At 43.5% G+C, this 17,186-nt stretch overlaps 1 protein-coding gene across 1 annotated transcript in view; it reads right to left on the reverse strand.

Moving 5' to 3' along the window:
* VWF (von Willebrand factor) overlaps window positions 1–17,186 on the reverse strand; it is a 1,005,270-nt gene that overhangs the window by 622,036 nt on the left and 366,048 nt on the right. The window contains exon 18 of the mRNA XM_069628335.1: window positions 8,025–8,185. Within this exon, the coding sequence (XP_069484436.1) occupies window positions 8,025–8,185 (161 nt within the window). The remainder of the gene's footprint in view (window positions 1–8,024; window positions 8,186–17,186) is intronic.

Here is a 17,186-nt window from a genome sequence, read left to right on the forward strand (position 1 = left end):
GATAACTTTATCAATGACTCTTTTGCAAGAAGCATGGTCACCAACCCTAAGAATGTAATTATTCTTTTTTCTTAAATGTTTCTTGTTGCATGAACTGATGAAGAAATGTCATACAATTCAGAAAATGATTGGCAAAACACTTGTTGTCAGATTGCTAAGCATTTGCAACCAAGCTAAAAATTTGTCAAATTCACTTTGCACCCATTTTGCTTCGTGTGTAATACAGAACGAAGAAAACAGGGTTCGTCTCCATTCATACTGCAACAATAAAGTTGTGTTTGGGCAAACATCAAGTAGTCTGATCTTGTACTGTTTGCCGCGTGACATTACAGTGAACAGATTTTGTCTAAAAAAAAGTGGGAAGTGGCACAATATTTCATTTTCTTCCTTATTGTAAAAGCACAAACGTAATGAAAAATAACTGTTTGTGCACTTATGTTCCATGCATTCATTGGAAGTCCTATGAATGGGGCTTCTAGCTAAATTTGACACAAGCCCAATTTGCTCTATTCCTTATAAAGCGGGCAGACAAAATTGACAACGCCATTTCACCTCTTTGTCAATATCTTAATGTAAGATGGATTGAGACCAAACATGTTTCCTCCATTCCATGCAGATAGCTTCATGATTGTTCATCGGAATTCTGCCAATAAGGGGCACTGCATGGGCATGGACAGGATTTATCGAGGACATGTTAACCACATTTAATTCAGGTCCTCAAGTACCATGATGATTCTGGGACTATTGCCAACCTAAAACACAATACAGCACTCCCTCAATACAACATGTCTATCTGACAAGGGGACAAAGTTATGCAGGTTCCTAGAACAACCCTCAGTTGTCTTCCAAATGAACAATGACTATATGACATTCTTGATTGTCATCAATGAACCCCTAAGAACTGACATCTCAGAATGCCCATCCCATGCCCTATAAAGGGTGCAACAGTTTTAAACCTCAATCAAAATAACCAACACAGAAATTCTATTGCAAGTTCACTTTTTGGCAAACCATGTTCATTTGATCCTGGGTTATGGCACGCACCATACTACAAGGTCCAAAATGTGGTTATGATATCTGATGCAGGCCTATTTCTTTAGTCTCAAAATAACACAGAGCAACAAATGTCCCCATTGCCAACTCCAAGTGCTACTAAAATGCATTGAACCTTTGAAACAAACAAAAGAACTGATCAGGTGTGTGTGGATCCCTCAGCAAAGTGTGCCACTGCAATATCTGTGAATAGGCCTACACAATAAACCACATAAACCGCCTCAGCTAGTACAAAACAAAGGACAGCAATTAATTCTGTTATTAAACAAGGGAAATCTAGTGCAAGCTGCTGTCAAGACATTTCACTGGCTCCTACATAAGAGAGAATGCCCTGCCAACTGATCAGCATGGTACACAAAGAGATCAAGGCAAAAATGAGTTGAACTCAATAATTGTGTTCCACAATGCACCTCTAAGCAGCTCATGAGATCAAAATAGCTTAACACAGATTCACACAGAAGATCAAAGGAGAAACGGATGCAATCACAACTTTGTTTTTCTTGTCAGGTATTCAGTGGCAGAGAAGCAGAACATCAACTGCCAGCAGCTAAAAGTCGACAGATAAAAACGCTATTGAGAATTGGATCTTGAATGAGCGTGAAATAACTTGAAGTGTGCAATAATGCCTACGATCAAATCCACAATCCTACATTGAATGCCTGTTTGAAAAGTGAACAAGGCCAGGACAATGCAATAAACAGAGTATGGAGGAAAGGAGGGAAGACTACATACGTTTTCTAAGAGAATTTACGTCAAAAGCAAATGGATTGAACTCTAGAATCGCTTATATTCCTGTCCTGAAGAAGGTCATTGCGCAAGAATAATTGATGATCAATTGACTTTTTCCTAAACCGAAACACTGTGCTGTCTTTGTATACATTTTATTTAATAAGCCGAGTTGGGACTGTTGTACACAAAGTAGTAGATCATCTGTAGACAACCTTTACAGTCTACTTGAAAATGAAGTAGAGGTTGTTGATGCCACTGCTGAAAAGCCCCTGACGATTCTCACCCTAATAACAAAGATTGGTGCACTGGCATCCAAAACGCTCTGGCCAATAAAATCACCATCCTGCAAAAGAAAATTGCCCTAAAGAGACTTAACATAAATGGCACGGATACACTTCAGAAACAGGACACCACCGGCCCGACTAATACCCTACCAGAATTCAAATTCACCCAAGTCCCGACTATGGAGGTCGGTTTTAAAAATCATAACCTCATTGAAACCCTTGCGTTGTCAAGGGGACATCTGCCCTGCCCAAATTATAAAAGATGCAGTGAGAGATCTTGCTCCCTTCTTTAACAGGTTAATAAATGCCTCCTTTAAATCTTGCCAGGTACCTACCAACCTGAAAGATGCATGGGTTCTCCCCTTACTTAAAAAATCTACCCTTGGCCCTACTATCCCAACTAATTACAGACTGATAACCACTGTCCCCTTCCTACTTAAAATCATCGACAAGGCAGCCTACTTCCAAATCCAGACGTACCTAGAGGTAAACAATCTCTTAGGGTTTAGACAATCAGGATTTAGACACCCTCCATGGCACTGAAACAGCTCTAATAGACCTGAAGACTCAAATAGACCTAATAAAAGACAACAATGTGCACTACTTCTTTTATTGGACCTATCTGCTGCCTTCAATCTGGTAGATCACAAGATACTCTGTGAGCATCTCTCATTACCAGCAAACTTCTCACCTTAGGCTGCAACTTAGATTAAGTCCTTTTCAAATAACAGAATGATGAGAGTCTTCTCTCCTTCAGATGCTGCCGACCCCATTCCCATCACTTGCGGAGTGCCACAAGGATCTTGCGTCTTCCCGACACTATATAATGTGTTTACCAAACCTTTATTCGACATCCTGGACTGTATGGGTGTCATCTACACTAACTATATAGATGACACCCAGATAATGATCCCACTATCTGGCAATTATGACGTGGACAACGACTTACTAAACAAACTTTAACTCGTCATTCAGTTCCTGAATGACGAGAAGACTGAAATTCTCACACTAGGTGCCCCCATCTAACTAAAAAAACTCAGCCCTAAATACACCTCGTTCAACATAGATGGCAACCTGATCATAATGGCTAAGGAAACAAAAACTCTAGGATTCCGCTCTGAACCTTAGGAAACAAGTCAACGCCACTGCGACAGCAACCGCCTATACTTGTAAACTTATTCATGCATGTAAAAATTACCTTTACACCAATAGCCGTATGATCCTACCACGTGCTTTAATCCTGTCCAAACTTGATTATTGCAATGCACTCTACGCAGGAGCAAACAAACAAGTGCTAGATAAACTTCAAACCTTGCAAAATAACGCATTAATAACCGCATTGGGCATTCCAAGAAAGGACCATATTTCTGAAACAAGAAGGAGTCACAAATGGCTTTCTATATAGGACAGAACCTACTTTAAACTTGTCTCCATCCCTCACAAAGGCCTCAACAATGCTGCCCCTAAATACCTGATAGATAAAATCACGCCTAAATCATCAGCCAGAACTACCAGACCAGCCAAATCCTTCTGCATTATCACACCACGCTTTAATTTAAAAAGAGCCGGAGGCACCAATTTCCCGGTACAAGCAGCCTCAGCGTGGAATGCCTTCCCACTCAACTCACGTTCTGACCTAAACGTCCACAGCATCAGGGTCAATACCAAAAATTGGCTCCTCACCAATGACAACACTGGCCTTCAGGGACGGAGTTTGTAAATAGGACCTACCTCACGGCCTGAGTTCGTAATTTATGATCCACTATGTACTGTGTCCTTTATGTACTAAATTCTAATCGAATGTATTTTGTACTGGGGTGTGGCGCGCTGTATAAATAATAAACAAACAAAAGTCTCTTGTGCATACAAATATGTCTAAGTGTTTTTAATCTTTTGTGAAGTCACCTCTTTACTAAGCTCACCACGAATTACTAAATGCTAGTTTCAGTGATCTTTGTACAGATAATTTGTGTTCTTAGCCCATGTAAAAATAAATAGAAAAACGGGAATTTTATATTAATGTTTCAAGAGGGAAAAGGATTCTTCGTGAAAATGACAAATAATGGTATTGATAAAAGAACCAAGATGTCAAAATATAAAACATTTGGAAAAGAAGAGTGATGATGATTTTAGTATGTGGGTCAGCTCTGATCATCATGGGACGGCCATGCCTAAGGATGTTTGTGTGATATCCAAAGATGAATCTGAAATGTTTAGGGATGTGTACTGAAATGTGCTCATCAGAATTGATGAGTAAGACTGCAAGACATGTAAGATTTTTAAAAATAAACATTGAGGGCCTGATTCCCAGAAGCATTTTATAGTGGCGCAATCCCATAGGAAAATGCTCTGTGAATCAGGCCCGGAGTTTGTACTCTCCCCTCAAACCCTTGACTGGGCTATTTCCCAAATATAATGTACTAGTGCACCTGGTTAATATGATGTAGTTGACATGATGAAGCACCCGCTTGTAGATATGTACATTGTAGCACCCTGAAGCAGCTCCTGCAAAGAGTGTTACTCTACAAAACACATGAAACAAATACATTAGTGATTGTGGGAACACGTGCGCGAGAGCTGGCCTGCGACCTGAGTGTGGACTTGCGAGAGTGGCTGAGTGAAGGTGAGCGTGCCGTCAGCAGATCCAGCTGTCGCTGGTTTGAGCTGCACCTTCTCCGCTGCTACCCTGTTGAATGTATGTGTTGGATTGACAGCTGACGTCATCAGCCAGAGCATCACAGTTCATGCACTGGATCCGGGGGCAGCAGCTTGTGGTACACCAGGTGCTTTCCACTACAACTGCCACCAGCTTTGGCCAGAAAATGAAATGGTGAGGGAAAAATAACGGGAGAGCAACAGGTGCAGACTCCTGTATTGGAGCCTATTAATAGGAACCTTACGACGGGTATGATATGATGTGATATTTTATTTATAGCGCGCCTATACACACGTGTTTCAAGCTTTGACGAGGCAGGGGAAGGGAACAAGGGAGGACAAAACAATGATAATACCAGGCCAAGTGACATTGAGATCACGCAAGTGCAGGGGAGAGGAAAGGGGGAAAGTGCCGGCGGAAGAGGAGGAGGAGCAAGTGCCGGACAAAGGATCTAATCATCGAAAAACAAGAAGTGCGGCCAACATGAGGCAGTGCAAGGTAAAGTGCAGAGCAGCAAGTGATAGATAGTGCAGGTAGGGGGACTGCAGTGTGTGTGGACTGGGGTAGTGAATAGAAAGCTTGCTTAAATTCCTCAACGTTTTCAAAAGCTGGTCAGAAATGGCCAACAAATGCCAAATCCCGTTTCCATTATGATCAGGCATATGATATGTGAGAGACTTCCATTTTGGTGAGAAGCTACTGTGATCGGAACATCACAATGTTCCTTGCCGAACTGCACCAGAAATGTTCCAGGTGATCTAAACGTGGCACCTTCTTTAATATGTTAGATCATTTGTGCTCAAGCCCTTGTTCAAAAGCGGGTAATAATAGCTTTGCGGGGAACATGATTGTGTACGCTTGAAGTACTCAAAGAGGATGGTTCCAAACAAGTCCTCTATGGTAAAGAATAAACCTTGACTGTGGCATTTACACTAGGTCAATATTCCGAGTTGTATGGTGAGGAATCACAATTGTTAACGGCGTGTCACGGGCAGTGGTCTACAAAAAACGGGGACCAAAGAGAGCATTTAATTTGTGAAGAGTTGTGTAACAAGCATAACAAATACTTTTTTGTGTCAGATAATATGACATGGAACGAACAGAAAAAATCCTTATAGTATCATGATAGCAACACCTGCGTCCAATCTCTCGAGCCCCACCTCTACCCCGCACCCCCGGCGCCCCACATGTGAACCAACAGAAGGTATGGACATCAAAAAGCCACCGATGTATTTAAGAAATTCATTTAAGAAATTCTCTTTGAGGCAATCCCACCAAATTATTGATCCATGAACTTGCTTCTGCCTTGGATCCCTTCCATCTACTCCTGTGTGTTCAATTATATTGGCATCTCCCCGAAGGTTCCCAACCTGTTAACTCTGGTGTCCCCTTAAGCAGCCCTGGAGCGGGTGAATCAGCTACACAAGGTGACGGTGTTCAGGTGGCATCATTTTGCCAAACTGCAGGACTGAGCCTCTGCAAATCGGCATGCTGGAGTTTAAATGAGGGGATGCGCACTGGTTAGCACTCCCAATGCCGGCTACAAAGCCGCTTATAATGTAGGTGCTAGCCATGTGCTGAATTCCTACAATGAGTCTCTTGCAAACTGGTATGGTGCCCCTTGACCTCAAATTCAGTGCCTGCGTTTCTCCCTTGGCATTCAACTTAGCAATTCAGCCAAAACAAAGGGTCAGATAAAGAGATTGGCTGCACTATAATGCCCTTCTCCTTGGAGACCACCTACCTGCATTGATTGTGAGGGATGACGCGGAATGGCGAGCTGATGTGTGGCGTGGGCCATGCTCCAGTCTCAGGCAAGAACCCTGCCTTATGCTTAGCCCAGAAGACCCCTTTGTAGGGCCCTTATCTCTCACACACTGGTTGCTTTGCCTGTAAGCATGCACCAGAAACAAAGAAAGGCAGCATGGGTTTAAAAGAATTCTAAGCGAGAAATCATGCACATGAACCAGTGCACTGGTTGCTGCCTTCCACGTTCCCCTTTTGCCTTCTCCATCGTACGCGCAGCGTCTTCCAGTCCAGTGGTTCATGGAGCCGCACGCTTTTCCATCCTCACCTCTATCTGAGTCAGATGGGTTCTTCTGAGGCAATGATCCTGTAGGGGAGAGCGAGCTGAGGAAGCTATTGTGGGCTGATCCCTCAAGATCCACCTGCATAGGACCAATCACTTGCATTCATGTTATGTTACAGAATCTGTTAAGCGCAGCATCCGTCCAGAGACATCTTGGCGAGGTCCTTTCCAGAAAAGGCAGCTCAGAAAAAAATAACCTAACACTGGAATAGAAACGTCTTCAAGGGCCGGTGAAACATCAGATGATTGATTCTCAGTGGTACGCAGCTGAAGAGGAAGCGAATTCCACAGTTTAGCAGCTGCCACAGAGAAGGCGTGACCACCTTAACGGGATCGCCGTACACGTGGCACCTGAATAGCCATTCATGAATGCGGCCATTAAATACCTGTTCTTTCCCTGATGCGCCCAGTGAAATTAATGAAAATAAATTACTGGTAGATGTTGTTAATCAGGAAGATCACCCATTGACGCATTTGGTAAATTTAAGTGTACATTTAATTATCTCCAGACATGATTCCTGTTAGAAATGTAAATTCCAAATTCACAGGAGAGAGCGGAATGCAGACAGCCTACCCCTGTTGGGGATACAGGAGGGGACAGTCACCAGACATCTCACCTGAGTAAGAACGCTATGGATTGCGAACTCCAGAGAAAAAGCACTCAGTAGCTCTACATGCCCATGGAACTGGCCTTCAACTGTTTCATGCATGCCACTGAGATGAACTCTGAAACTCTGACCTGGATGTAATCGAATAGGATGCTACCTATGACCCACAATAACAGGACCAGGAAGTGAAACCATTCACACGGGAATATTTAAAAAGTAAGTGCGATATTCAGTTTATAAAGGGCTGCTTATCAACGGATCACCTGTAAATTAACTTGCCCTTGATAAATACAATTGTGGCCGACATCCTCTCTCATGAACATTGTATCCTGTCTTGCTATTGTATTGTATTGTTAAAAGGTAGAGAAGTGAAATGCTTGGGAAAGTCAATGTTAAGTATTTTAACACTACTTGAAAACTTTATTTGGTGTGAAAGCACACAGGAATTGGTCGGGTGGAGGCCCTCTGGTGGGCGTTGCAGGAAGCATGGCTGCGTATCTAGAGGGAGAGGCGTGCGTGCGTGCGTGGTCTGAGCGGAAGCGCGGCTGAGAAACAGGTTGCCTAGCATTCGGAACCGTACAGTACTTCCTTGTCCGTATGCTTACCCTTCCGGCTGGGCACATGCATCCAGATATGCAGCTCTGGCTGACGCACTCTAAATCATAGTTCTGGCAGGTTTTGGCACATTCTACCCCCTCTGCTCTTGGGTTGTTGGCAGGACACACAAACTTGTTCATTGGCGGCCTGCAGGTCAGACTCCTTTTTACTGTAAAACAAAAAATAAAACATGTCAGAGAATTTAATTGCACCCATTAAAAGATAATTATGCAACCCTGTGCCGAGCCCGCTCTGTTTAAAGATTTTTTTTTTCATTGCAACCTCCATTTTGTGAGCCTGTTTCTCAGCCTAGATGCGATTATGCACGCGCAACGATCACCAAGTGCTGATGGGAAATAAAGTTGCGTTAAAGCCTCAAAATAATTGATTGTAAGTGAAATCGCGTGCCAGTACTGTTGCAATGGCGCAGAGTGCAACCCCAAAGAGCATAAAATGTTATGCTTAATGCTTCTGGCTTAATTCACCCGTGTAATGCGCTGTACTCCAGAGCCCGTTGCCAAGGTTTCACATTCACAAATGTCTACAGAACAACTAGACTCCAGATTAGCCTTCCACATAGCAGGTCCCTCTGGCTGGAAATGATTTTGCGTCTGGGCAAGGGGGTGGGTTTGGAACTACCAGACACCAATTTATTAAGCACAAGTTTAAACCAAGAAATGGCAATGCCAACTGTTTGGGCTTTAGTGTTGGCCTGGTAAAGACACTTGCCAGGCACAGCCGTCGTGGTATTAACTGGCTATTGGTGGTAGCAGGAACAAAATGGTGTGAGTACATGGGCATCTAATAGCATTGCCTGGCAAATGTCAAGTACTAAAAACACAAAGGAAAACTGTTGGCTTTGCCAATGCTTGTTTTTAACAGGACTTCAGTGAAGGACACGCAGAGTGCTCATAGATCAAAGACTAAGGCAAACCTGGTTTACATTTTTACTACATTAGTAGTGGGTTTATAACTCCAATTAAGCCATTAACAGAAGACTGCTTTAAAAACACTGGCCAGCGCATCAAGCACACAGTTTGATGGTAAGGCTTGATTAAATAGAACTCAAAGAGATCCCATGAAAAGGTGTTTTGGGCAGGTATGGGCAGAAACTGGGTGGGATTGGCCATATGGATTAGCCTGGCCATGGGCAGTCAATATGTGGGCAAATAACCAAACACCTACAAGCTGTGGCTCCCTCCTCATTTGCTGTTTCTGCCCATCTGTACTCTAATGCAATGGTTTCAGCTTATAGCTGTCGCAAGCAACACCTAATAGCCCAAACTAAATAGAAGTCACAGTGGAAACACATTGTTATAGTCGAATTCTGTGCAGCCCTCTAACACCCTATAGGAGCCTCTAATAAACTCCTAAAACAATCCCTGAAGGCTCCAATACAGAATGCAAGTGGAACCCACAAACTTGCAGTCGGATAAATTGAACTTTCATACAACAGGGCCGAAATAAAACAGATTTTGCTTGCCCACCGTAGGCGAAAACAATGTTTACATTGAAATGTTATATTAATCCAGACATGGCTTTTGGTCATATAATTCAAAAGGGTCATCTTGATTGTCAGCCAATGGAAAAGGTTTTGATACATATGGTCCTTAATAGGGATTGCCACATTTTCATTGGCAGAACGGAATCGGGACATTCTGCTCCCACTCTGGCCCAGAGGGAAATTCCAAGAAACACATTGTTATTTCTGCCAGAGGACCCACGGGATAAAAGCTGGCTCAGGACTAGCAAAAATGCCCAGCATTCCATGGGATCAGTGTAGCCGAAGCATTCTGTTCCACTGATTTGCTAGGACAGTCAGCATCCCGGCCAATCAAGGTTCATAGAATGTTGAAGCTCTCTGATTGGCTGAAATGTCCAGGCACCCTGATGGGCCAGATTGGCAGCCTCCCAGATTGGATGCAATATTGCCCAGTCTGAGAGGCTAATGTGGGCCAGAACCCAAACATGTGAATCGTGGGCAGAAGGGTTAAGAGGATAGATGTTGCACGTCCGTGCCTGAGCATGCCAATTCTCCATTATTGTCCTCCATCCAAGCCACCAGCCCAATCACCAATATGCAGCACTCTCTCAGTTACTCCACCACATATCAATCATGCAATCGACATCTTGGCAACCTCCATTTTGTGAGAATATTCTTGAACCTTGTATGTATGTGCTGATGGAATTTCAATAGCATGAAACTAACAAGGAAGCTATGCAGCCCTCCATAAAGGATGGGAATCTACAGAGAAGAGAAGGCAGAGAGGTGGGGAATGAGGAAGGTGAAGGGGGTGGCAAAGACAACAAAGAACCAAGCTGCCAGGATATCCCTCTCCGCTCTCATCTCATCCCCCATTCAGTCGATTCTTTCATCCATTCAAATCTCTATTCAAACTTGTCCCCGTATTATAGTTGGCAAACCTATGTCACACACAGCTCTGTTCATGCACCAAAACATCAAATTGTTCTCCATCCTTACACTCTCCTACCTATTCAACTAATTATTTTTTACAACCCTGCACATGCTTCAAAATCAACAATGTCATTCAGATATGGTCTTCAACAATGTCCCATATTTGTCCATATACCTAGAAATACTAGTCCTTTTCTGGATAATGTTTGGTTCTCACCAACAATACCCTCTGCAATCAACTGCAATCGGGCTCATAAAGAATGCACGTCACTTAGAGATATTTATTTAAGAGCATGGGCAAGACCATTATCACAGATGGCCTCAAGAACACACCAACTCTTGAAGACGGTTCAAGGAGTTTTATTGAATTCTTGAAGAAGGGCTTCACTAAGGGCCCTCTCTCTCACTCTCTCATGGGCTTGCCCTTCCCTAACCTAAGGTCATCACTAGAGATCGGTAACCCCTTCTATCTAACAGTTGACTGGCTAGTCATCATGTCCTAAAGGCAAATGCCCTATCTAGTTGTCTCCCGCTAGGATTTTCTAGGTGGATCCTATCAAAGGGTCCCACAATAATAGCAATGATCTTAGCAACCTGCATATGTGCCTTCCAATTGCCCAGGTTCCTCTTGTCCTTCCCCCTCACACCAATATTTCTGTCCCTGATCGTTCTCTCTCTTTCTCTCTCTCCTCCCTCCTCTTTATTTCTACCTTCTGCTCCAGAAATATTCACAGGCTGTGAGGAAAGAGTGACCATCATGGAGAGTCTGGCATGACCCCTGTTTTCCTGATTCGGATTCTGGATGACGTCACTCTATCCCAATTTACATGAACATTAGCCTGAGCTTCGCAAGACATTAACATAACTTCAGAGTGACGACCTGCTTGTGGGGTTTGCATAAAATCATGTTTTCATCCAAGAATCCTTTAGTATTTCCAGATCTCATTAATGGCAACAAATACATATTCTGATGAAATGCCAAGCATATTTCACATGAGTTTTGGGTTCAAATAAAAAAATGGGAAAAGCTCATCTATTTTGTGTTGAGCCAACCCAATGGGTCAAAAGTTCATCTAATATATTAACAACGCCAAATAGGCCGACAGTGAACAATTTATTTAAATCTATGGCAATACCGAAATATTCTTTTTTATCAGCTTTACAGGGAACTTTCTGAGTATCAAGTACCCATGGCAAATCCTTACACAAGTGTGATTGTCAGTGCGTAGAACCAAGGCACAAAGCGAGGAGCGCTATATATGACACAGTAAAAAATATAGGTTAGAACTAGCTGGTCTGAATTAACCTTTAATGCCCATTCAAGTGTAGTTCCAGTACCGCAAGAGAAGAATAAGCATAATGCGCAGAACCAGAAGGCAGCGTGTAAGTGGGAAACGCAACAATGGCTTATGCTCAGTATGACTGGAGGAGGTTTGATCCCTATTAACTAGTCAATTAAACTATTTCTATTGCTGTGCTTACAAGGTAAAGGTCCCTGTAAAATGTTCCCTAATCTGTCTTAATACACCTCGGCTTGTTTTTGTAGGTTAGAGAAACTCACAGCAGATGATCAAAAATAGTCAAGTTGTCTTAGGAAAAGTGAGGTCCATCCTCTGGAAGAAAGGCAGGTTAAGAAGGCAAAACGTTATTTGTTTGTTGGTGTTGAAAATTCACTTGGCATTAGTGCATAATGTGAGCCTTTTTGGCAATGAGAACCTACAGGATGCAATTTTTTTGCACAGTTTCTCTTATGAAATCCAAGTTGAGATTCAAGTTGGGTCGAAGAAGGATTTCCCAGAAAGCTTAAATTCAATTAAGGAGGATATCATGAACTCATTGGTCCACGTGAAGGACCTGGGGCCATTCCAACCCATATGGAACCTGTTGTCAGGGTGGGCTTAATTATTGGGCTGTGTGAGTAATGTGTTAGAAATAGGCTAATTTTATCAATATGTGCATCCAGCAGAACCCCTCTGGGAAAGGGAGTTTATCCCAGAAATAATATTTGAAATGTAGTAACATAAATGTGGTGAGGAGACATTTTGGCTTTTATGTTATGTTAATATGCTTTTATGCCACTCCAAATCACCACCAAAGTAGTATAAAATTGGCTAGGCTTGTCCATCGAGTGTGTACAACGCGCCCATCAGGTGTCTCTCGATATTGTTCTATCTGAAACAAACAGGGCGTATGGGAAGATAAGAGAACTGGAAAGCAGAAAATAGATGCTGCAAACAAAGGGAGCAGGGATTTGGGGAAGAATGTTTTTGTAATAGCATGTATGCATAGCAGTCCTGGTGACTGGACCACAGTTCTGAAAGAGGGAGATGGGCAATGAGTCCTTAAGTGCTGTCATTATTGGCTTGTGTTGCAGAGGCAAATTTCGAGAGCTTTAACTTGGCACACAATGTAATGTTGGATGCAAGAGAGGCTCAAGAGCCTCCACAGGTAAAACTGGAGGCTAGTATATTTGTCCAGGCCTCTTTATATGTTATAGCCCCAGGTCAAATTCAGAGTAGTAATTCTCGGACTGCCAAGCTGTGCCAAGAAAGGCCCAGCCAAGAACAGACATTTTATGAAAATGTGTGTTGTTGGTATATCATAGAAGGCTTAAGGTATATGGATCAGGGGTGTTTACTGAATTACCTGGCAGAGGACTAGAGCTATCCCTCTCTCCTTGATCTAGAAAGCATTAACCCTCTCTAACCCAGGCAACCCTACTCCCCAGGTTAGTATATACAGAATAATGACCCGTACTGTCCAAGTTCTGATTTATGCTAGAAGTGGATACCTAAATGCCAAAATCCTTATCAGTCTAACTTCCCCCAGGACTATACTGTTCAATGGTTAGTTGACTAAAACGGGATAATTGATTGTGCCTTTCAGACACTCTCACTCTCTGACATTTCTCTCTTACTACTTTCCTCATTCCAACTCCACTCTCTCCACTCTCTCCACTGCCTGCACCTGCCTGGTCTGTCCCTCTGATTTCTCTCCACCCTATGATGTTACTATCCCCTCTACTGCACTCCTACTCCCTCCTACACTCTAGTACTACTCCCTCCTCCCCACTACTACTCCCTTCCCCACACTACTACTGCTCTGCCCCACCTTCTACTTCACTGTTCGTTCACACATACAAGCCCATAACATTCAGTCCCTACACTTCCTCCCCTAATCACACTTGCCAGCCTTTCACACACACACACACAACACAGAACCACTTGCACTTACTAACCAATACCTCACCTGCTGCAAAGATTGCCTCCACACTCCACTCCATCATTTTTCCTCCTGCTGGTCTCTTTGTTTGCCACCTCCTTTTTCTCTGACCTCACTCGAACAACCCACAACTTCCTGCTTCCTGTGGTATCTTTTAACCCCCTCCCTATCTTCTGGTTGGTCCTCTGTCCCATACCAATTTGGCACTGCCCCCCGGATGTGTACCAAACAACATATGGCACGTTAAACCCTGCCCCTTTCTTCATAGGGAGCTGATTTATAACAACAATGGTTGAGCGTGCTGTACAGTGTCCAAGTTCATAATGGGGGGTTCTGACCCGATTGCCTCTAATGTAAATACAGTCTCTGTTAAATGGATTTTATTTTTAGGTCCCTGGTAGTCTCGGGTCACCGCACCAATCTCATATATATGTGGCATGAGTGAGACTTGCGTTTGGGGCGTAGCATCAGCAATAGCTTTGTACGAACTCCATCTCCTCCTTCTGTTGCTTCATTTCACCCAGAGATGTCTGTACATCACTCATGTAGGGCTATTAATAGGTGAACAGGGCCCCCTGCCTTCTTCCTGCTGGTTCCCTTTCTCTCCCAAGTGGTTTTCATATGGGCTTGCGTGGGGTGCTAATGGTTTTCTACCTTGGAGTGGTCTACTACTGTGTCTGTAGTTACTCTGGAAAACAAAGAGAAAATCTGTCCCACACTTGGCCTCAGAGCATGGTGTGATACAAAGTACCCTAGCCTTGTCATATGGGATGGGAACTCCTCTCAGCTGGGGGTAGAAGGTATACCAGGAAAGTCCTTTCCCTGAGGACAGTGGCAGTTGAGAGGGTCCAAGTTCCTATCTCCCTCCTGGTGCCTGCACTTTATTATGCAGTACTGATTTGTCTCACACCAAGCCTTCCAACACAATACTTGACAGTCTCTTAACTTTTCTTGTAGAACCAACACAACAGAGGAGACAAAGCCAACAGCATCAAAGGAATAACAGCCTTCCAAAGCGGCATGCTATTTGTATTTTGTAGTTGTATTTATTTTGTTTACTGAGCGGTTTTCGCCAAAGCGCTTTACAAAATAGTTTCATCGGTACAATAAAAATGACAATGATGGCAGAATCAACAATCAGAAAGTAAGCCGAGGAAAGAGAAAGTAGGTAGATTGTTAATTGAGATTGAAAGATATGGTAAGTTGAAAAAGTCCCAATAGATAGTGGAAGAGCATTCCAATGCTTGGGTGCAAGGAGTGAAAATGAACGAAATCGAGAAGAAGCACAAGGCGGCTTAGGAACAGAAATGAGAACAAGCGATTAATAACGAAGATGACGAGGAGGAGAGTAAAAAGACACAAGAGAACAAAGATAAGAAGGTGCGAGGCCATAAAGAGCTTTATAGACAAACCAAAGAAAATGAAAGATAAGATAAAGATGAAAAGAAAGTAAGGAAGCAGAACGAAGAGAAAGGGTAACAGAAGAGCGAAAGGGCAACTGAAAGAGAAGATGAATAGCAGAATTGAAAACAGGTCATAGAGGCGTAAAATGAGACTTGGTAAGGCCAAATAAAAAAACTGAGTAATAGTTAAGATGTGAAAAGATCAGACGTTTAGTAACCTGAAACTAAATAAAAAGGACGAGCACGCTGAAAATTATAGAGATGAAAACGAGCAGAGCAAGCAGTATTAGAAATATATAAAGAAAAAGAAAGAGAGGGGTCAGAGACGGCACCAAGATTTTGAGCAGAGGAAGAAAAGGAAAGAATAGAGGGAAAAAGAAGAACAGAAGGAGCAGATAGAGAAGAAGGGGAAGATGAGGGAAAGAAAAGAACCTGCATTTTAGAGGTATTAAGGTGAAGAAATCGAGAGGCCATCCAAGACTTAACAGCAAGCATACAAGGAGTAATCGTGTTATGAAGAGAAGAAAGAAATGTAGAAAAAGAGAAAAAGATTTGTGAATCATCAGCGTGAAATGACAGGAAAGATGAAATGAGGAGATAAGATCAGACAAAGGAATGGTACATAAAGAAGAAAGTAGAGGACTTGGTCCAGTACCTCGTGGTACACTATAAAGAAGTGGACAGGACGAAGAAACGTGACCAGCCCAAGAAACAGAATATGTGCGGTCAGAGAGAGAGGAATTAAAACATCTGAGCACAGACCCAGATAAACCAAGAGTTGAAAGAGAAAGACGTAGAGAGCCATGGGCAAACTATTATAAGAGGCATATATCTGAATAGAGGAATGTCACCCTCCGATACGCAGTGATGTCGGCATCCCACCACCACAAGAGGAAAACCAGCAGTGAGAAAAAGAGCTGCAAAACAACAATACTCCGGCTACGGGAAGAGCCACACAAAGCTCTCCAACAGCGGCAGCACCACAACGCAGCTAGTGATGGATTCTCTAGACCACCAGGGAGTTTATAAAGGGGGTTTAACCCCCAAAGAGACTATACTTACCATGAGGGTGCCGAACTATAAAACTCCAAATATGAACACAATCATTGAATGCTACAGGACACCACCATGTTGCCACGATGGCCTGGGCAGAGAAAAGAGGTGTGGCTTATGCTGTTTTTGTTGATCTGTTCACATTCCAGTTAGGAAAGACAGGCATAGATTAGTAAGAGAAAAGGGGCCAATGTCGGGAGAAGGGGGCACATAAAAGGAAGCACTGGAAACAGTAAGTTGTTGTGTGTTATGGTGAATTCAGATCATATGGAGGTGGCAGCCCAAGAGACCAGCAGGAGGATGGAAAGAGCAGTGGAGTGTGGAGGCGATTTCTGGAGATGGCGAGTTGTTGTTTAGTGAGTTCAAGTGTTACCACAGATTCAGAGTGCATGGTAGTGAGATGAGTGATGACAGATGAGATTATGTAAGGAGTGACAGAAGTGTATTTTTTTTAAAACATTTATGTATTGAGTATTTGTATGGCGCCTATACAGCAGAAGAAGGAGGGGAGCGGGGGTCAGGGCGAAGGGAGGGTACAAGATGGGGTAAAGGGGAAACAGGGCGGAGGGGGCACAAGGTGCTGGGTAAGTGCTAGGGGAGCCGGACGGGCAAGTGCACAAGGCGACGGGATAGGGGTCAACAAGTACAAGGGGGGGTGGACCAGATTCAGTAATCTATTTGGGGAAGGGTGCCATGGGCAAGTGGTGGTAGGGGGTGCTGTGGTAGACTGGTCAAGGGAGGGCCTGGCCCTGTTTGACTGACAAGGGATCAGGCTACCAGTCAAAACAGCAGGAGGGCATTAGCAAAGAAGGGAGAGAGGGAAGCAGGAGGAGAAAAGGAAAGTCTTGAGAAACATCTGGAATTTAAGGAGATCCGGCTCAAGTCCGAGATGGGCTTGGAGGCCATTCCAGAGCTAGGCTCCTGCCGAAGAAAGAGATCTACCTCCCACTCTATGCTTGGAGAAACATTGGACCTTCAGAGAGGTAGAGCTAGAGGATCGAAGGACTAAGGCAGGGAGTTATTTAGGGAGAGCAAGCTGGATGTAGCACAGTCTCAGGCCTAGGAAAGCCTTGTGG

This window comes from Ambystoma mexicanum, chromosome 12 (genome assembly GCF_040938575.1).
Source record: "Ambystoma mexicanum isolate Mex_15411 chromosome 12, UKY_AmexF1_1, whole genome shotgun sequence".
In the NCBI taxonomy this organism is placed as follows: domain Eukaryota; kingdom Metazoa; phylum Chordata; class Amphibia; order Caudata; family Ambystomatidae; genus Ambystoma; species Ambystoma mexicanum.